This window comes from Anabrus simplex, chromosome 2 (assembly GCF_040414725.1).
Source record: "Anabrus simplex isolate iqAnaSimp1 chromosome 2, ASM4041472v1, whole genome shotgun sequence".
In the NCBI taxonomy this organism is placed as follows: domain Eukaryota; kingdom Metazoa; phylum Arthropoda; class Insecta; order Orthoptera; family Tettigoniidae; genus Anabrus; species Anabrus simplex.
The window spans coordinates 1,172,207,737-1,172,229,976 of NC_090266.1; the positions used below are offsets into that span (position 1 = coordinate 1,172,207,737).

A 22,240-nucleotide genomic window follows, 5' to 3' on the forward strand; every position below is an offset into this window, starting at 1 on the left:
CAGGCAACTCGCTCGGTTACGGAGTACTGTAGTTTCTTACTCCCTTTGCCACTGTTATTTAGACTACACTCACCTTAACGACAACTCTATAATCAATAATCCTCGTCGCTTTACTTTCGATAATATTATGATATTTCATTTCCATAGAAAGCGATGCTCCCATCTGTGGACAGTGTTCATGTTTTAGTTATATTGTATTAAGAGCAAGACAGGCGACAGCTGACTAACGTTTGCCGCGTGGACCGACGAATGTCATTGGTTACGACGGGCTAAGATTAGCATGGAAGATAATTCAATTTTCATTTTGGATACAAAATTGAAACTTAAAACGATATCTTGCTAAACACCGGCTGAATACTTTAATACAATGGAACATCGTGCGTAGCTTGGAAGTTGTTTCAGCAGACATTTTCTAAAGCTTAAAACCGGGGAGAGGGGGGGTGGGGTGCTGATTAGCTCTGTGGCTTTACTGCTGGTTTCCCACCCAGAAGGTTGAGGTTTGAATCCCGCGCGATTCTGAGTTGAGATTTTCATATTCGCATGCCGTCAAGAAGTGCACCCTGTCTTAAATCCCCGACAATAGATATATAGGACAGTTCGGCCGCCACCGCCACCGCCGCAGGGCTCCCAGGGGCCCGCTCCTCCGCCGCCACCCGGGGGGCCTTCCCAGGGGCCCGCTCCTCCTCCCGCGGGAAAATTGAATTTGTGAACAAAGCCACGTGCTTTTTGACAGCTGTCATCGACAACAACGCATCGCTAACCTCATTGCTGCCATCTTGACGTGCCTAAACCTCAATGCTGCCAACTAAACCTTACTAGCGCGAGATTTGAATCAGTAAACAAAGGCACGTGCTTTTCTTGACAGCTGTCATCCTCCATCTTTAATCAACAGAACACCGTGCTGCCCTCTTTAGCTACTATCTTTGAAATGTGGTGGCGGATAATTTGAAAAATGCTTTTTGACAGCAGCCATATTTAATGAACAGAGCACCGTGCTGCCCTCTTTAGGTACATGCCTTTGAAATGTGGTGGCGGATAATTTGAAAAATTATTTTTGACAGCAGCCATCTTTCATCAACAGAGCATCGTGCTGCTATACCTTTGAAATGTGGTGGCGGCAATTTCCACGTGATTTTTTGACAAGCTGTCATCTTTAATTAACAGAGCAAACAAAGCCACGTGCTCTTGACAAATGTGCATTCATCATTAAAAATAGAAAACGATAAGGTATTCCTTTTTCTTCCCACTTCAAACCTAAATTGTTTTCGATCCACTGAGTCTGCTTTTTATCTTCATCTGTTTGCAAACAGTAAGGGAAAGATGGGCTAAATACTAAACTAACATGTTTTGGTGCCCACAACACACTGCAATCTAACACAGCCACCTCTTTAAACACAAATTTGTTGCCGTTTACTTTAAAGCCTTGTACATCAACTACTCATGTTTTCGTCATGTTTGCGCTCCACTCTCTATCACTGTATCTCGAAGACTAAAGCTTTTAGTCAACGAACAGTTTTAAACATGCACACCTATAATAACGTCATCGCTGCAACACATGCACACTCTTGCTTTCATGATGCATACTTATTGCATTCCTTACACCTACTTACTCTTAAGAAAACGATTAAGTCTAAACATGCACAATGACGTCATCACTGCAGCACGTGCTTACTCTAGCTATCCCGATGCATGTTTAAACTTGTTCGATAAAGCTATGCCTTAACACAGGAGGTAGAGGAGGAGGCTATAACAGCCACCGCCATCTTGTGTAGTAGCCGTAAAGATAACAGCACGGTACTCTGTTGAATAAATATGACTGCTGTCAAAAAAGCACGTGGAATATATTAAATTATCCACCACCACATTTCAAAGGTAAGTAGCTAAAGATAGCAGCACCGAGGTAAGACAGTAGTAGCTAAAGATGGCAGCACGGTGCTCTGTTGATTAAAGATGGCTGCTGTCAAATAGAATTTTTCAAATTATCCGCCACCACATTTCAAAGGTATGTACCTAAAGAGTGCAGCACTAAGGTTAGCGATGCAAGATGGCGGATGACAGCTGAAGGAATTGCCCACTACTACGATAAAGACAGCAGCACGGTGCTCTGTTGATTAAAGATGGCAGCTTGTCAAAAAGCATTTTTCAAATTATCCGCCACCACATTTCAAAGGTATGTAGCTAAAGAGGGCAGCACGGTGCTCTCTTGATTAAAGATGGAGGATGACAGCTGTCAAAAAAACGTGGCTTTGTTTACCGATTCAAATCTCGCGCTGGTGAGGTTAAGTTGGCATCACTGAGGTTTAGGCCGGTCAAGATGGCAGCACTGAGGTTAGTGATGCGTTGTTGTCGATGACAGCTGTCAAAAAAGCACGTGGTTGTCAAAAGAGCACGTAGCTTTGTTTACCCATTCAAATCTCGCACTAGTAAGGTTTAGTTGGCAGTACTGAGGTTTAGGCCCGTCAAGATGGCAGCAGTGAGGTTAGCGATGCGTTGTTGTCGATGACAGCTGTCAAAAAGCACGTGGCTTTGTTTACAAATTCAAATTTCCCGCGGGAGGAGGAGCGGGCCCCTGGGAGCCCTGCGGCGGCGGCGGCCGAACTGTCCAATATATCTACTCCCGACCAAAACCAAAATGGCTCCTGCGACCCCAGACGCAATTGGGATAAGCTGAAGGAAGGTGAGTTCTAAGGTTTAAAACAGGTCATTGTTTATACAATCGGCCCTGTGTGAGTAATTGGCCTGGCAAGTAAATTATTGAACTGCTATAGCGATAGTGTGTCTTATTTCATTTTTCTCTCTTCTTCATCTTCGATGTCAACCAGCTAAGTTTGGACTATCGATATCGAATTACTGGCGAAAAACTGCATGCGTTTCTTTAACGAGATTTACATTTATCGTTAAAAGCATGTTCTCAGTTTTAAAGCGATAATGCTTCTTCCGAAAAAGTCGTTTTTCTTGAACAATTCTGTTTCGGCTTGGTTGATTTGGTTGGTATGGTTTTATGGTCGCATGAATTACGGCATATTTTCCACCTGTTCCCAATGAGACTGAGCGTAGTTCAGGTACTAACAAATACTTTATAGCGTTCGCGTTGTTGATACTCCAGTACATAAAAAGTGTTGCAGGAAAGACTTTTGCCTTTGCAGAAAGCTAATGTTCATGAATAACTTATCTCTTTCAATAAATTAAACTGAAATATTGATAACGAGCGATTTATATGCATCGTTCCACAGAGCATCTTCGGTAAGCAAGACCTACGGTAACGACTAAAGTGCCATCAATTCTGTCACAAATTTTGTCACTTTATACAAATTTTCGTATGACCCCCAGCCATGTCAAAGCAGTGTTCACTATGCAGGATTATAAGTTGCCAATTTTACATTTTATATACGTCTTTCTCGCTCGTTTGTTACATTTAGTGCCAACCAAACAAACTGTAATGGGGAATATACATCAGAGCGTCAGATAAATAAAATTTAAACACGGTATTTTAAAATATACGGGACGGTTCACGAAAAATGGGACAATGTGCGTCCCGTATATTTTTGCCGGGACTACGAGACAGTTTAGAATAAGGAAGAATCCCGTAAAATAAGGGACACTGGTCACCCAATCTTAACTCAATATCATTGAAGGGAACAGTCCTGTCTGCCAGTTGTTTAACGGTTAGTGAGAGCGAACAGTCCTGTCTGCCAGTTGTTTAACGGTTAGTGAGAGCGAACAGTCCTGTATGCCAGTTGTTTAACGGTTAGTGAGAGGGAACAGTCCTGTCTGCCAGTTGTTTAACGGTTAGTGAGGGCGAACAGTCCTGTCTGCCAGTTGTTTAACGGTTAGTGAGAGCGAACAGTCATGTCTGCCAGTTGTTTAACGGTTAGTGAGGGCGAACAGTCCTGTCTGCCAGTTGTTTAACGGTTAGTGAGAGCGAACAGTCCTGTCTGCCAGTTGTTTAACGGTTAGTGAGAGCGAACAGTCCTGTCTGCCAGTTGTTTAACGGTTAGTGAGAGGGAACAGTCCTGTCTGCCAGTTGTTTAACGGTTAGTGAGGGCGAACAGTCCTGTCTGCCAGTTGTTTAACGGTTAGTGAGGGCGAACAGTCCTGTCTGCCAGTTGTTTAACGGTTAGTGAGAGCGAACAGTCCTGTCTGCCAGTTGTTTAACGGTTAGTGAGAGCGAACAGCCTTGTCTGCCAGTTGTTTAACGAGTGAGATAGAACAGTCCTGTCTGCTAGATGTTTAATATTTCACTAACAGGGGTATATTTACAGCGACGAGGGCTAGGTCCCGGCTACTACCTGTCTAAGTCCTGAAGTACAACCCCAGCATTTGCTTCGTATGAAAACAGGAAACAATGAAAAACCCAAGCGGTTTAACGTTATGTGGACATGGTTTGTTATTATTCAAAAGATAACACCCACAAATGCCCAAGGATACCGTATGCCTATGCACCTTACAAAAATGACCGAAGAGAAACGTGAAGTGAAAAATGATTAATGAGCGTTATCAATATTTATCAACATTAATACTAGAATACTTCATATATACACATCAATTCAAAACTGTAATGGCTAGAAGATGAGGTGAACCAATATTGTCAGTACTCACATTGGCTAACTGGTCAAACCTTCCAAAGAGCTCATTAAGGAGGCGAACCAACTCCTGCGCAGTGCACTGCGAGGCCAGCACGGTGAAACCCACGATGTCGGCGAATAGGATGCTGAAATCATTGAGAAACATACATTAGAAAATGTGAAAAAGAATATCCCATGAAAAGTCGAAGGTGAGTGTCTTATAAGTAGGGCTCGGAAGTTGAAGACCTATAAATTGCCTAAAAAACACATTTAAAAAGGCCTAAAAATATCCAAAAAAAGGACCGAAAACTGGCAAAAAATCCGTAAAAATGCGATTCAAACGCATTCATAATTTTAGTTTTAATTACATATTTAATGAAGGAAAAATGCAAATTTATGGTGGCATGCAACACACAATACAAAAATTTGAGTGAAATCCATCTTTCCTACAGTATTTTTGTATTAACATTGTTTAACAAAGGAATTTTATGTTTTCTTAACAAAGTACTTCCAGAATTTAGGATGAAATATTTGTTCCACCTATAATGAATTCAGCGAACCCGCACTGGACGTCCTGGAGAAATAAACTGAAATGAGTATAACTAGAATCATATTTGGCTTAACCACACTAGGGTTACAGAAATTGAAATTCAGAAACATTATCCCAGTTGGCTTTGCAATATAGCGCAAGAGTCATCTCCAGATTCTTAGCTGTAAAGGATCGTCTGTTCTCAGACAGCACGTTGCGATACACCCAGAAACTTTTCTCCACATCAACCGAGGTTAAGGGTTCATACTTGAATCAAGTGGGATCTAGAGAGCGGTGATAAGGGTACAGGGATCTGGAAGTCAAGTAGGAATGACAAAAATGTTAGTGTTGAACTGTAGAAGTATTGTAAAGAAAGGAATAGAATTAAGTAATTATATATACTTACCAGATATTGTAATAGGAGTTTAATCATGGCTGAGAAATGATATAATGGATGCAGAAATTTTCTCACAAAAGTGGAGTGTGTATCGTAGACAGGACAGGAATGGTAAGAGGGGGAGTATTCATTCTGGTGAAAGAAGAATTTGTAAGCTTCGAAAAAGTTGAAGATGACAAAACATGAAATTCTAGGTGTAAGCCTCATCTCTAAAGATAATAGGCAACTTGATGTCTGTGGAGTGTACAGACCGGGAAGGGTAGCGCTGACGCTGATTCAGAATTATTTGATAAGATAATCAGCTATGTGGGAAACGCAATGGAAAGGAATGTGATTGTAGCGAGAGATCTCAATTTACCAAATGCCAATTGGCAAGGTAATGCGAACGACAGGAAGCATGACCAACAAATGGCAAATAAGTTAATATGGGAAGGACAGCTGATTCAGAAAGTGATGGAACCCACTAGAGGGAAGAATATTCTGGACGTGGTGCTGGTAAACCATAGGAGCTCTATAAGAAACTGACGTAATGCATGGTATTAGTGATCACGAACTTGATTTTGACGTAGTTAAAAATAAATGTGATAAACGCCTTAAAAGTAGGACTGTTAGGGAGAACCATATGGCTGATAAAGCAGGATGGGTTTAAAGCAAGTGTTGAGAAATGTGAAAACAGGTTTGTACCTTTAAAGGTGGTAAGGAATGGTAAAGACCCCCTTTATTATAACACAGAAATAAAGGGACTAAGAAGGAGGTGCAGGTTGGAAAGAAACAGAGTTAGAAATGGCTGTGAAAGTATGGAGAAACTGAAGGAACCACTAGAAAATTGAATCTAGCAAAGAAGGCAGCTAAGGATAACATGAGGCAAGCATAATTGGCAGCCATACAAATTTTAGTGAAAAATGGAAAGGTATGCTAGCGGCTTTACGTCGCACCGACACAGATAGGTCTTATGGCGACGATGGGATAGGAAAGGCCTAGGAGTTGGAAGGAAGCGGCCGTGGCCTTAATTAAGGTACAGCCCCAGCATTTGCCTGGTGTGAAAATGGGAAACCACGGAAAACCATCTTCAGGGCTGCCGATAGTGGGATTCGAACCTACTATCTCCCGGATGCAAGCTCATAGCCGCGCGCCTCTACGCGCACGGCCAACTCGCCCGGTGGAAAGGTATGTATAGGTACTGTAAGGCAGAAACAGGTTCCAAGAAGGACATTGCAGGAATCATTAATGCACAAGGGGAGTGTGTATGTGAGTATCTTCACAAGGCAGAAGTATTCTTGCTTGTTGTTTAAAGGGTCCTAACATCTAAGGTCATCGGACCTCAGAAGTATTCAGTCAGCAGTATGTAAAGATTAGAGGAGCTGACTAATACTAAAGAAGTATTAAAATTTACCTATGATAACAATGACATTTACAATAAGATACAAAAGGTGAAAACTAGAAAAGCGGCTGGAATTTGTAAGATTTCTGGAGATATACGAAAGACAATGGGTTGGGATATAGTTTCATATCTGAAGTACCTACTTATTTGATTATTGTTTTCATAAAGGAGCTATACCAAATTAATGAAGAGTTGCTATAGTAGCCCCTGTGTATAAATGAAAGAGTTATAGACATAAAGCCGAAAATTACAGGCCAGTCAGTTTGACATGCATTGTGTGCAAGCTTTGGGAAAGCATTCTTTCTGATTATATTAGACATGTTCGCGAAATTAATAATTGGTTCGATAGAAGACAGTTCGTATTTAGGAAATATTATTCCACTGAAGCTCAACGTGTAGGATACTAGCGAACTATAGCAGATATCTTGGATTCAGGAGTCAAACGGACTGTATCGCGATTGACCTTTCGAAGGCATTTGATAGGGTGGATCATGGGAGATTACTGGCAAAAGTGAGTGCAATTCGACTAGACAAAAGAGCGACTGAATGGGTTGCTATATTTCTAGAAAATAGATCTCAGAATTAGAGTAGGCGAAGCTTTATCTGGCCCTGTAATAATTAAGAGGGAAATTCCTCAATGCAGTATTATTGGCCCTTTACTGTATGTTATAAATGATATGAGTAAAGAACTGGAATCAGACATAAGGCTTTTTGCGGATGATGTTATTCTGTACAGAGTAATAAATAAGTTACAAGATTGTGAGCAACTGCAAAATGGCCTCGATAATGTTGTGAGATAGACAGCAGGCAGTGGTATGATGAACGGGGTTAAAAGCCATGTTGTGAGTTTTTTTTTTTTTTTTTTTTTTTTTTTTTTGCAAGTTGCTGTACGTCGCACCGACACAGATATGTCTTATGGCGACGATGGGACAGGAAAGGGCTAGGAGTGGGAAGGAAGCGTCCGTGGCCTTAAGGTACAGCCCCAGCACTTGCCTGGTGTGAAAATGGGAAACCACGGAAAACCATCTTCAGGGCTGCCAACAGTGGGATTCGAACCCACTATTTCCCGGATGCAAGCTGACAGTCGCGCGGCCCTAACCTCACGGCCAACTCGTCCGGCAGGTTGAGAGTTTCACAAATAGTAAAAGTCCTCTCAGTTTTAATTACTACGTTGATGGGGTGATAGCTCCTCATGGGGATCACTGTAAGTAGCCTACCTAGGTGTTAATACAAGGAAAGTACTTCATTAGGGTAATCACATAAATGGGATTGCGAATAAAGGGAGGGAGGTTATGAGGGTGTTTAGGGGTTGCAGTAAGGATGTAAAGGAGAAGGCATACAAGTCTCTGGTAAGACCCCAACTAGAGTATGGTTCCAGTGTATGGGACCCTCATGAGGATTACTTGATTCAAGAAATGGAAAAAAGAATGCAAAGAAAACAGCTCGATTTGTTCTGAGTGGTTTCCGACAAAAGAGTAGCGTTACAAAAATGTTGCAAAGTTTGGGCTGGGAAGACTTGGAAGAAGACGAGACGGTCGACTAAGTGGTATGTTCCGAGCTGTCACTGGAGAGATGGCGTGGGATGACATTAGTAGACGAATAAGTTTGAGTGGTGTCTTTAAAAGTAGGAAAGATTACAATATGAGGATGAAGTTGGCATTCAAGAGGACAAACTGGGGAAAATATTCGTTTATAGGAAGGGGAGTTAGGGACTAGAATAACTCACTAAAGGTGATGTTAAATAAATTTCCAATTTCTTTGAAATAATTTAAGTTAAGAAGAGGCTAGGAAAACAACAGATAGGGAATCTGCTACCTGGGCGACTACCCTAAATGCAGAGCAGTAGTGATTGCATTGTGTGTTCCTCGTCAAAAATACACACGTCAATATTTTATCCTTTCAATATTTCACTTACCATGCACCTAATTTGATACCCCTGGTGTTTTCAAGCACTAGTTTCATTTTTAATTTCAATTCATTTTCTCTCTTTTCAGATATGGTTCAAATATGTGTATTTACTAAAGAGAAGATGTTTAAGAGGTGATGGGTAAACTAATGATTCTAATTCAGAATGGGCAGTAAACATGTAGTCAAAGGAGGTGAAATTGCAAAAAAGCCGTGAAGACCTAAAAACGCTAAAAAGGGCCAATAAGCCACAAACGCCGAAAGAGGCAAAAAAGGAAAAATAAAATCCACCATTTTCTAGCTTACAATTATCCAGAATGAACATATAGTATGTTGGGCCTCGTCTTCGGATACTCGAGAAAAGAAGGAATTTTCCTCAACTTCCGAGCCTTACTAATAAGGGATCTAGGAGCAAAACCAAGTCATGCCCAAATATTTTATGAAGGCTCTTGGAGGCTAGTCACTTTCCAACGCACTAACGCGTTTTCGGCGACGCTAGGATAAGAAAGATCTATGACTGGGAACGAAGAGGGCGTGACCTTAATTAGGTGCAGCCCCAGCATTTGTCTGGCGTGAAAATGGGCTGCTGACGGTGGGGTTCGAACCCAGTATCTCCCGAATACAAGCTCAGAGCAGCGCGTCCCTAACCGCACGGCCAACTCGCTCAGTTAATATACTTTATGTCTACACTAATATTCAATGGTTGTCAAGGGAATGGGTGACAGAGGGATTATTTGACTTTACAAATGTGTAAGTTCAGATTAAGTTTGCTTGTAGCTTTTTGTTTAAAGCCGCACCAATTCGCTGCTTGTTGTGTAGAGGGGCCTAACATCTAGGTCATCGGCCGGCACCAATTCGGAGAGGCTTTATGGCTACGATAGGATAGGATCGCAAACGAAGTTGGCCGTGCGGTTAGGGTCGCGCAGCTGTGAGCTTGCATCCGGGAGAGAGTGGGTTCGACCCCCACTGTCGGCAGCCCTTAAGATGGTTTCCCGTGGTTTCCCATTTTCACACCAGGAAAATGCTGGGGCTGTACGTTAATTAAGGCCACGGCCGCTTCCTTCCCATTCCTAGGCCTTTCCTATCCCATCGTCGCCATCAGACCTGTCTGTGTCGGTATGACGTAAAGCAAATAGCAAAGTCAGAATGTTAAGAATTCGATGTGGGATAACTCATTTCTACTCAAGTTTCAAAATTTAAAAAAACAGTAAAAATAATCAAATGGACATTAAAGGGGAGAAATATAATAGTACAGTATACAACAAGCCTATAAGCTCGTTGTATAAACATACTCGTGTCTTAATGACCATTACGGCCGAGTTGCATGCAACTGTTTACGCTCGACGATAGTTATAACTATTTTGAAAATATTCATAAATTTCTGTCGAGATGTCGCTTGACACTCGAGTTTACTGAACAGTGCGCAGAGCGCATGCGCTGGATTATTGATTTTCCGTGGGTGGATCAGAGACCTTGACAATGTCATATGTTTTCATGGAATACTGGAAGTAGAAGGTGCATTGATGTTAATGTGTGTGACCGACATGTTTGATTTTGGAAACAAGTGCGAAGCTGGTGCGTTGAGCGCAGGTGCGATGCTATGGTCAAACAGTTGCATCATAATGAATTTCTGAACTCTGATTGGTGGAGAACCTGTATGAAAATGAAACTTGAACTATAATGAGCCTCATTAATATTCAGTTTTCTGGCATATAATATTATATTTCGGCATCGTCTAGCATAAACAGTGTTTTGATACGCATATTCTATTTCAGTTAACATTGTGGGGTTAATATTGTGATGAATGCCGAGGGACTGAGACCACTGTCAACAACAGCATAACTAACTAACTAACTCACTAACACACACACACACACACACACACACACACACACAGCAACGTCGGAGGTCTTACTTTTTAGTGGGGTCTACGATATAGAGTGCAGGTGTATTAAGCAATAAAAGACTGAGAAATATTTCACGATATGTTAAATAGGGATCGTACCCTCCTCCCCCCCCCCCCCCATTCCAACTTTAACTGGGATGCGAGTGAGAAAACTGGAGAAATAGCCAATCAAAATCTTCGTCGGGTTCAATTTACTCGATCGTATCATGGTACATGGGTTATTATAAACGGTTAAGAAGGCCAGTATAAAAAATTCCCAGCAGTACTTGTCTTGTATTTCGTTACATTCACAGTAGTCGCTAATACACGGCTAGTATATTTACAATACGGACGTACATCGCGACATTCCTTGTCCCGAATGACGTACAGAACATGCCTTTGGCATCTCCTACGACCATTATGTCTGAGAGCGTTCCAAAATACACACGGTTCAGCGTTACCAAACTGTTCCTAAAAATACGATTGCAAGTACCGCAACCTCAGCGTCTAACGCGGATAGGAGGATCAAGGTAATCTTAGTAATCATCAGATGCTCCGAAAGCATATGTTCTCGACTGTTCTCGTCATCGCAAGTTCTGAAGTTGTGTCGATACTAGATTCTGTCTCCCGAGAACTTGATCACATCTACACCCAGCGGTGTAGGGATAGCACGCCTGCCTCATACCCGCAGGGCCCGGATTCGATTTCCGACCAGGTCGGAGACTTTTACCTGGACCTGAAGGCTGGTTCGAGGTCCATTCAGCCTACGGGATTACAACTGAAGAGGTATCTGACGATGAGATAGCGGCCCCGGTCTAGAAAGCCAAGAAAAGTGGCGAAGAGTATTCGTCATGACGACCACAAGACATCTCGTTATCTGCAGGACTTTGAGCTGAACAGCGGTCGCTTTCTTTGTATGCCATGGCCCTCCTGGCCTGTGGTGCAGGGATTTTGGTTTTTATTACGTCTATAGTTTTAAGAACGGGCATAATTATTTAAAGTCATAACGTAAATACAAAGGAAACCAGAGAGGTGATGGTGATTAATGGAGGCAAGTATAAAATTGGGGCTAGGGAATAAATAAATAAATAAATAAATAAATAAATAAATAAATAAATAAATAAATAAATAAATAAATAAATAAATAAATAAATAAATAAATAAATAAATAAATAAATAAATAAATAAATAAATAAATAAATAAATAAATAAATAAATAAATAATTTAAATAAATTAAATAAATAAATAAATAAAATATGTAAAGTTCACAGTATGTGTGTGTGGGGCGAGGGGCGTTAATCTCAAGAACCACCGATGTGAATCTGATGTGGATTTTATAGTTATTATTATTATTATTATTATTATTATTATTACTATTATTACATACAAGGGCGTAACGTTAGGGCCTGGAAACCAGGCGGGCCCGGACCTTTAACGGGCCCCGCAGACTCCTCGCAAAATAATATCTAGTCTAATATCACTGTGTACAGAAATTGTCATGGCGGTTTTGTGAAATCAGTCGAAATAATTCGTTTTTACAATATGCACATAAGGAAATTGCTATTTGGTTGAATCCAGGGGCAGTCATTATAATTGTGTTGAGTGTAACACAACACAGCTCGCCGTCTCTCGCAACACCGTGACACGCCCCTCACAAATGACCTGCCGCAAATTATTTAAAAATAATTATAGCAATGAACATTGATACCAATATACCACATTTTAGTTCGAAAATGACACTTTCTTGATGTGCAGTGCACCAGAGATCGTATTATGCACACATTTTGCTGAACACTTAACTTCTGTCACACAGTTATTCGCCAACAATGTATAATGCCAATAAGAAGTTGGTATAGTAACAATCAGTGAACTCATTTGCAAACGAGATCTCTCTGCACGAAGTTAATAATAGACAAGGCTTATCATTTGTGTGGTTTGACCGTTTCAAACTTTATTTGAACAGTTTGCGAGTTAATTTTGGTCCTACTTTTTGGTGTTGTAATCGAATAAATGATTATAACTGAGACTTCCGTATCGGCTACAGAGTTCAGTTACTGAAAAATGAAACCAATAAGTGGTATAAGTCCAGGATCGGCCGGTTGTGACGTCATGGGTGACAACAGTGGGAGGATGAGATTTACCCCTTTGTTTATTTAACTTGACAATATAATGCAGTACTTCTACCCGCTGTAATTAAACGTATATTAGTTATTTATAGGTTTTACATTTTATTTGAGGAGGTCCAATTTTTTATTTTGGCAGGCGGGCCCGTATGATTGAATATGGATGTGACTTGAAGCAGTGTGCCTACAGCCTTTGTTTATGCAAGTGATTTACCTGTAATAGCTCTCAACTCCGGGATCGTTGGAAACTTAGATGGTATAGGAATATTCAAAATGAACAGCGTTACAACTTAAATCTGACAAAATGCAACTACCAATCTATAAGAGTCGGCCTGATTTGATTGTCAAAACATGACTTTTATCTGAACTTACAATTTCAATAGGAAATTGGTGAAGTAGATATTTTATGTGAAGTTTGAAAACGTATTCATGATTTTTCAGTCTGGATAATTCAACAAAGGTCTAAATTCAACTCCCATTTGGCTGTAGAAAAAAAAGTTGGTAAGTTCTAATGAAGTGATTTATTTGTGGAAGTATGTGTATATGCATCATATTTCCAGCAAAAGTTTCAAATATTAGGATTCTACTCGAGTTTAGTAGAGAAATAGTTATTTTGTCTGTCCTGTTAAAGAAGAGAATTCTGGAGTCGGGTTCTCCTTGAAATACCCTATTTAAATGTACGAAAGAGTGGTTTGCTAGAGAATGTAAAACGATCAAAGATTTCTCCATAAGAAAATCTGATGATCTCGCATGAAATTTTTAAAAAAAACTACCCTTCTATATGTAAAATATAATTTAAGAAATCCGGCGCAGTAATTGGGTACAAACGACCGGAGGACATCGGTCAGATACGAGGAGCCTTTCCCCATCTACTTACTATCTTTTGGCTTCGTACCAGCGCCATTCATTTGCCAGTCAGTCTGTTTACATTTGTGGGAGTCTGCATCGTACTGTTTACATAACTTGCTGGTAATTGCGTGTCACGTTTTCTAAACCTAATAAATATGTTGATAAAACTAAACGAATGAACCAGAAAGTTATGACTAATGATGCCATAAAATTTCACCGCCAGAAGGTTAGCCTACCTCTACTGTAGCTAGCGGGACGTAAAATTTAAAAAGAAAACGTAATTTTATTAGGGTGCTGTAGCTAGGAGTGTTCAAACTCCTAACACAAACTTATGTCGGTCATTCCCAAACATATTTAGCACAGGCTCCCATTTCATTTCCAGACAAATTAATGGGATGACCCCTTTTTCAAGGCCGAAGGTCCTTCCCTCAGATTTCTAGCTACCAATTAATACAGACATCACCCACGAAAAACATTTCTAAATTACAATTTGAAGAAGAGAGAATCTATTTATCTAAGTCGGGAATTAATTTCGCAGAACGGTATATTATAATAATAATAATAATAATAATAATAATAATAATAATAATAATAATAATAATAATAATAATAATAATAATAATAGACTTTCTTCAGCTTGCCGAAAGTATTCCTGGGGTTGCTGGAAACACCTGGTTCATTTCTGGTTGTGGCCAGGGGTTGAAGTCCGCATAGCCTTCCTGATCAACGCGAAATTTCAAGTGAAAATTCCAACCCGAGATTGACTGGGATTGGAACCTCAGTTATCCGGATGGAAAGCTAGTAGCGAAGCCAATGAGCTAATCACGCCCCTAATAATAATAATAATAATGATAATAATAATAATAATAATAATAATAATAATAATAATAATAATACCGGGCGAGTTAGCCGTGCGGTTAGGGGCGCGTGGCTGTGAGCTTGCATTCGGGAGATAGTGGGTTCGAATCCCACAAGATGGTTTTCCGTGGTTTCCCATTTTCACACCAGGCAAATGCTGGGGTTGTACCTTAATTACGGCCACGGCCGCTTCCTTCCCACTCCTAGGCCTTTCCTATCACATCGTCACCATAATACCTATCTGTGTCGGTGCGACGTAATGCCACTAGCAATAATAATAATAATAATAATAATAATAATAATAATAATAATAATAATAATAATAACACAGCCGAAGCCGTATATTGAGACATCGCTTTTAACGACGTATTGGATATAACAGCGAATTCTAACGGTCTCGTCTAAATTCTATATCGGTTATTACGACATAGGCCCTATCGTTTAAAACGGCGCATTTTTATCGCATTTTCGGGAAATGTATCGACTAAAACGTCCAATACTGATTTTTGTTTGTTACGCATTTGGGGATTGTTGACAACAATGTAAAGATTATTTTCACACTCTTATTTTCAGTAGATTTTAGATTTCAAATCAGTCTGTCTGTTAAATAGTCAAGGCAAGGATCGCTGTGAAGATGTAGCAAATAAGGGGAAGTATTTGATATTGAAGAAAAGTCACAGATAATACGACGATTACAAAATGGGAAAATAAACGTCATTATTGCGTAGGAATATTGTAGCACACTCAACGATTTCTACTATTTGGAAGGTCAGAGAGAACATCTCATTTATTAGCCAAGACCGTGTGCAACATTACTGATCAATTTGCATCGTTGCTATTTCTTTCCTCACTTATTACTTTATACAGTATTTCGCTGGCATATTATTGCTGTACGCACTGTGGAAACATTAGAAGAAAAATTCCTCTTAGTCAAACTCCACAAATACTGTATTGCAAATACAGTACTCATTTCATGTATGTTTCTTAAAGTTATAACTTTATTCTGTTAATTAACGATGAAAGCGTGCAGCCTAAAACTTACAGATATGACATTTTTAGGAGTAAAATGAAGACCGATTTGTGCGACCATCGCCTGTAACGACCGTTAATTGATATTTTCTTCGGAGTCGTTATAACCAGTTTCGACTAAAATAATAATAATAGTAATAATAGAGATTGTAATGATTGCATTTTCAAGAGGAAAACACGAGATTATCTGCTTCTTAACGTTAACCATACGAGAAAGGAGAAGTGGTCTGACACCACGAAGAATTTTTTTTTTTTTTTGCTAATTGCTTTACGTCGCACCGACACAGATAGGTCTTACGGCGACGATGGGACGGGGAAGGCCTAGAAATTGGAAGGAAGCGGCCGTGACCTTAATTAAGGTACAGCCCCAGCATAGTTGTCTGGTGTGAAAATGGGAAACCACGGAAAACCATCTTCAGGGCTGCCGACAGTGGGGTTCGAACTCACTATCTCCCGGATGCGAGCTCACAGCTGCGCGCTCCACGAAGAATGAGGATTGACTAGAGATAGTAAGAAGAGTCATGTAAGGCGACAAAATTAAAATCTCCGTTAGCCTCCGGAACCTAAAGCCGTCAGGAGTGGACAACTAGATTTCATCAAAGGAGTTGAAATAGGAAACAGTAGGCACAAGTAGGTAGAAGGAATGGCAGACTGAGCTAAGAACCCGTTGTCACCATGCCACTTCAAGTTACAAGCATCGTGGGAATAAAAACAAGTATTCCTAACGTCAGAAATGTCTAAGTGTAAGTAGTAAAATGTCTCCCAAGAAGATTTCTTATACATGGAAGTAAGTCAACTTTCGTAAGACTGCCTCGTATAATCACGGCGAGATTCCATCGGACTTCGAAGGGATCGAACACACAAAAAGTTACAAGCATTTCTTTTTTACATGACATATACATGGATTTTCAAAGCAAATTTCCCGCGATGTCAGTTATCCTTCCATTCAAAGCATTCTGAACGAACAGAAACATATTGCAGAAGACCACTGTCGTTGTCTACGTACCTTATGTACAGGTAGGCTCTAGTCTATTTTAGCTGCCTGGAGAGATAAAGCAAACTAGCCGTTTTATGTGGAATCCGAACCACTTGGAAATTACTTTTCATTTCAAAAAAATCCCGCATGCATTGGCCTGGATTCGAACTGCGGCGGCTTTGGTGAGAAGCTAGTGACATTGCCACTCGGCCATCACGCGCCTTCCTGAGGAGACTGTTTTCTTCGCATGGTAGACCGGCATCATTTGCCAGTGACATATTCGATACTTCGGCAACTGATGATGATGATGATGATGATGATTATGATGCTTGTTGTTTAACGGGGCCTGACATCTAAGATCACTGGCCCCACGGCAACTTCTAGACATGGCCAAACTCGGACGAAGGACATTTAACAAACTGTGGATGGTTCAACTAAGATATTCCAGGAAAATTGAAATCTTTTTCTGACCAAGCGAGTTGGCCGTGCGCTTAGGGGCTAGCGGCTGTGAGCTTGCATTCAGGAGGTAGTGGGTTCAAACCCCACTGTCGGCAGCCCTGAAAATGGTTTTCCATTTTCACACCAGGCAAATGCTGGGGCTCTACCTTAATTATAGCAACGGCCACTTCTTTCTCACTCGTAGCCCTTTCCTATCCCTTCGTCGCCAGAAAACCTATGTGTCGGTGCGACGTAAAGGAGCTTGTTAAAACAATCCACAGTTCTAGCCCTTCAGGCAAGCAACTCAATGTTCAAAACATCCTAGGGATATGAGCTACGAATTTTAGGTAAACAAAATATAATTAAGTATGAGAACATATTCTTTATTCCCAAAAAAAAAAAAAAAAAAATACAATGCTTTACATAATAATCGTTATCCGGTAAATTAGATTAGCAGTTTGCCTTTTTCTACCACTACGAGCGCTAATGTGAGTCAATGCATTGTTTCACTTAACCGCCACTACGAGCGCTAATGTGAGTCAATGCATTGTTTCACTTAGCCGCCACTACGAGCGCTAATGTGAATCAATGCATTGTTTCACTTAACCGCCACTACGAGCGCTAATGTGAGTCAATGCATTGTTTCACTTAACCGCCACTACGAGCGCTAATGTGTATCAATGCAGAGTTTCAGTTAAGCCATTATAACTACATTCGGTGTGGACATTTTTTAAAAACCGCCTGAGGGTATTGAACCAAGGAACACGTTACAAAAAGGAATTATGTAAATAAGTTAATTTGGCTAGGATTTGAACCAAAAGAAAACGAGAAATTTTAGGCTTTTCTTCCGGAACTGCATTTAGTCCGGAAGCTATTTTCGAAATTTGTCTTTAATTTGATAGAGCTATCCAAGAGTCAATTTGAAACCTTCCTGGGCCCTTTAGCCTTTCGACTTTCGGCTCAATTGATTAAATGGCTTAATTGTACGTTTTTCGTAGTCTGGAGACCTCTACTTTGCCTACTAAGAAACGTTTTCAGCATTTTCTGTGATTTTGTACTGTTGGTGTTTGGTAAAGTAACAATCCGAGCGTCTAGCCCTACTTCTGCGTGAAGATCAATTACTGCCGTACGTAAACTCACACACTACCCTGTCAAATATAACGTGAAAATGATCCAAAATCAAAACAAATCAAAATCTCTTTATTTGCAAATTAGGTGTCTACCTCGGTGGCAAATGGTACACTAAAATACATTATTGTCAAGCACTAAATATTAAATTAACAAGAGAAAAAAAATTTCCTATAATACAATATTATATAATTTACGCTAACAATTTTTTCTATTAAACACACAGGTCATCCTTAATAAATTTTCATTGTTTACAAAATTCTACTTATAATATCTCCTGTAAAACTTACAAATATAGTCAAATGATATACAGTATGTGGAATTACTTCAAATGATACTATACAACTGGTATAAGATTAAAATTTGCATTGCATTTATCTACTTTTTCTTTTCTTTACCCATTCTGGAACCTAAGTAGCATAGCGTCTTAACCAGAGCCCCCTTTTGGCACCACTTTTCAGAGTTCCTGAAGGGCCTTCACAGCTACCGTAGCGGTCCCAGGGCCCTCGAAGTTCCCACTGTACTTCACCCCTACAGGCAGTCCCCTACTTTGGCTGTCCAAACTCCTTAGACCAGGGGATGGAATTAATTTATTCACACACATTCTTTATTTACAATAACCTGCACTGGTCGAATGCCCTCGAACATTTCATTTATTTTCTCTGTTGCTGTTTATTCTCTTTTTGAATATCTGTACAGATTTTGGAAAAGGATCAAACACTACCCCTGGTAAACTGTTCCACTCCTTCACACCCTTCCCAATGAATGAAAATTTACCCCAATCGCTTCTGCTAAAATTCCTTCTAAGTTTATATTTGTGGTCAGTCCTGCCGATGTAATTATTTTCCAACTGAAGCCTCTCACGGATATCTCCCCATGCTTCTTCTCCTGTATAGGCTCTATATAATCCTATAAGTCTAGTTTTCTCCCTTCTCTTACTTAAAGTTTCCCACCCTAGTTTCTTCAACATTTCTGATACACTACTCATACTCCTGAAATCCCGTGTTACAAATCTTGCTGCTTTCCTCTGCACACTATCTATTTCTTTTATTAGGTATTCTTGGTGAGGATCCCAAACACTGTTTTCATATTCCAATAATGGACGAACCATACTCAATATCAGGACGTATAATAATCTAACGTCTATTCATCCGCTGAAAAGAGCTTCAGGAGTACCGACTGTGTTTCCTATTCATGCGTGCATCAGCGAGAGACGGGCGTCAATTAACGTGGCGATGACGGTAACTCTTTTAGCTGAGCTCCAGTATTTAACAGCATTAAACATGTCCGCTTCGGTCATAACCAGTATGACTCGCACCACTCAACGAGGAGTTACTGTCAACCGGATAAAAAACAAAAATATCGTTAATGGCTGTGTCCATAACAAAGTTAACAAGAATGAGCCTACATGAGGCTCTCCACGTCGGAGGGTCTGCCTTACAAGGGCCGCATTAGGCTTCAAATACAGGCATGCCGTATAAACAACCTAAGAAAAGAGGACCACCAACCTGAAAAAAAAGGGCACAGTCTGCTGATGGAACCACTAAACCTTAATCACTTTTATCGGCTTCACTTTTATCACAGACATTTGGCCTTTGTCATTAATGCTTTTTTCCCCAGTCCCATTCGTACTTTTCTGAAGATGAAATCTTTTGTGAAAGTATTTTGTTCTTCAACAAATAGTGGTGAAACTGGATGTAACTGCACGGGCGTCAGGCCTTACAAATCACACGAGCACGTAAACACCCTAGTAATCCCAAACTTGAAATTTACTCGATATTGTATGATGGGAACAAGATTTCTGTACGTTGAGAACGTATTTATGAAGTTGTAAGGACCGATTCACTTTCGATTTCCAGTTGAATCACGCGCCACGCCAGCCGACCACAATCCCGTTTTGAACTACGTAGGGGCAATGCTGCTTCATATCGGGCAGGAAGTGTATTACGGACCACTGACCCGCTTCCAATGCCTGGTCTAAAAGTTCTTTCAAATCCCAAAGATGGCAGCACGTATCGCATAGTCCTTGGCAGTGATTAATGCACAGAGCTGTTGAGGTTAACTAACCGCATGGCACTGTTGACAGTCACACCTGTAATATATTTTTTAATGAACCAAAGAGGCAACACAATATAGACTAGCTGAGCTCCTGTTAACCTACTGACCGACTGATAGCAACATACGCCTATACATCGGATTTTTAAAATCTACTGTCAGCTCTGTGTGAACACCCACAGATTTTAAGCATGCGACGCCACTGTTCAATTGACATTTTTGAAGTTAAACTGCAAACACACTACACCTTTCACAGTCTCAATTGTGAACCTGTTTCTGATCTTGGTCTACTGTGAATTAAGCAATGAATATATTCGCTCTGTGAAATAATCAAGATTATCTCCAAAGTCTTATTTTTTGCAAGGTTTCGTATTCAGTACAAATAAGGACAAGAGAATTTAGTCATTCTTGTGTCAATGGAGTTCGATGACAACAACCCTTAAGTAGTTTTAGTTGAAAACCGTCCGTTCAGCAGAAGCATTTGTTGTAACGAGACTCGTATAAGTCCTCAATGCTGTCATGACATTCGGATATTGATTTTATTTTGTTTTAAAATATGAGGCTGTACGACACCGAATGAAATTTGGACCGTAAAACTGTTTGCTAGGGACATCCCTATGTGTCAACTATGGTAATAGGCGTCAGGTATCAGAAACTCATCTCGCCTTTGCAATTCGGAAACTACTCGAAAATTTCTTCGTAAACTTATCCGCAGTTCACACGGCCACAATTTAATATATGAAATCTAAAGTTGATCTGCTGTCTTGGGGCCCCTAGCAGCGCGGGGCCGACAGGCGGTAGCCTACTTTTTACTTCATGAGTAATCCGGTACGGCTTCCAGTAATGCAACACTACCGAACTTCACACCCCCAATGGTCCCGAGAGAGGTTTAATTATTTTATTTTATTTTGTTTTATGTCTTTCTGTACACAGCGGGGCAAAGCCATATAATTTTACACCTGCATAAACAATACACTGAGCATTACACCTACTTAACATTAAAAATAAATTTAATATAATTTAAGGTTAACATACAATGTCTTTTAAATTAAACTTAAATTGTCATAAAACGTCACTTTAAAATTATTAAGCGAATATACAGTATTTACTATAATTAAAAACTAAATCTTGAAAACTATAATATTACTAACTTTACATTACATATTCAATCAAACTTTTGACGGTGCTTGTTAGTTTCATTAACCTCAATGTAGATACAAATTCCAGGACTCTCTTCTGAATAGCTTTAGGTTCCTTATCTCTTGGATTTCAGCCTGGATAGAATTCCTTCTTTTTTTTTTTTTTTTTTTTTTTTTTTTTTACAATTGGCTTTACGTAGCACCGACACATATGTCTTATGGCAACGGTGGGACAGGAAAGGCCTAGAAGTGGGAAGGAAGAGGCCGTGGCCTTAATTAGGGTACAACCACAGCATTTGCCTGGTGTGAAAATGGGAAACTACGGAAAACCATCTTCAAGGCTGCCGACAGTGGGGTTCGAACTCACTATCTCCCGGATGCAATTTCACAGCTGCGAGGCCCTAACCGCACGGCCAACTCGCTCGGTAGGATAGAATTCCAGGAACGTATGGTTCCCGGTACAAATTCCTTGTGATACGTACTACTGTGATGAGTGTGGATGTACAAGGATCGTGTTCCATAGTCCGCAATGGCGAGCAGACAATCGTCTGAAAGAAGCGGCATGATTATACCTATAGAAATGTAACTGAACTCACAAGCTATATTCATGTCCTAAATAAATAAATAAATGAGATGGTAAGTGAAACTGAACTCTCCACTGAATGAGTCCAGTTATATATACATTTTGCATTACGTGCTGACGAATGTGACATATCAGTTTCTTGAGCTACTGTCGGAAGCGATTTACGTGAACTAACTTGCAGTCATGCCTGCTTATCTTCTAACCTCTCCTGTGTGAGAATTGTTCTCCTTCGCTGTTTGTTTTTACGGAATCAGTACTACGCCATTTGTGAACGAGTTGTTGCACGTAACGTTTTAATGGTACTGTAGAATCGGGAAACTGTCAACAGAAATTTCGAAGGCAGCTTTTAACTGGTTTCTTCTTCTTGTGCTAGTAACACTCGACCAAAGATATTCTATG

The 22,240-nt window shown here is 40.2% G+C and overlaps 1 protein-coding gene across 1 annotated transcript in view; it reads right to left on the reverse strand.

Moving 5' to 3' along the window:
- Positions 1–22,240, reverse strand: part of rut (rutabaga) — a 1,268,721-nt gene that overhangs the window by 306,352 nt on the left and 940,129 nt on the right. The window contains exon 9 of the mRNA XM_068226417.1: positions 4,600–4,711. Coding sequence (XP_068082518.1) covers positions 4,600–4,711 — 112 coding nt within the window. The remainder of the gene's footprint in view (positions 1–4,599; positions 4,712–22,240) is intronic.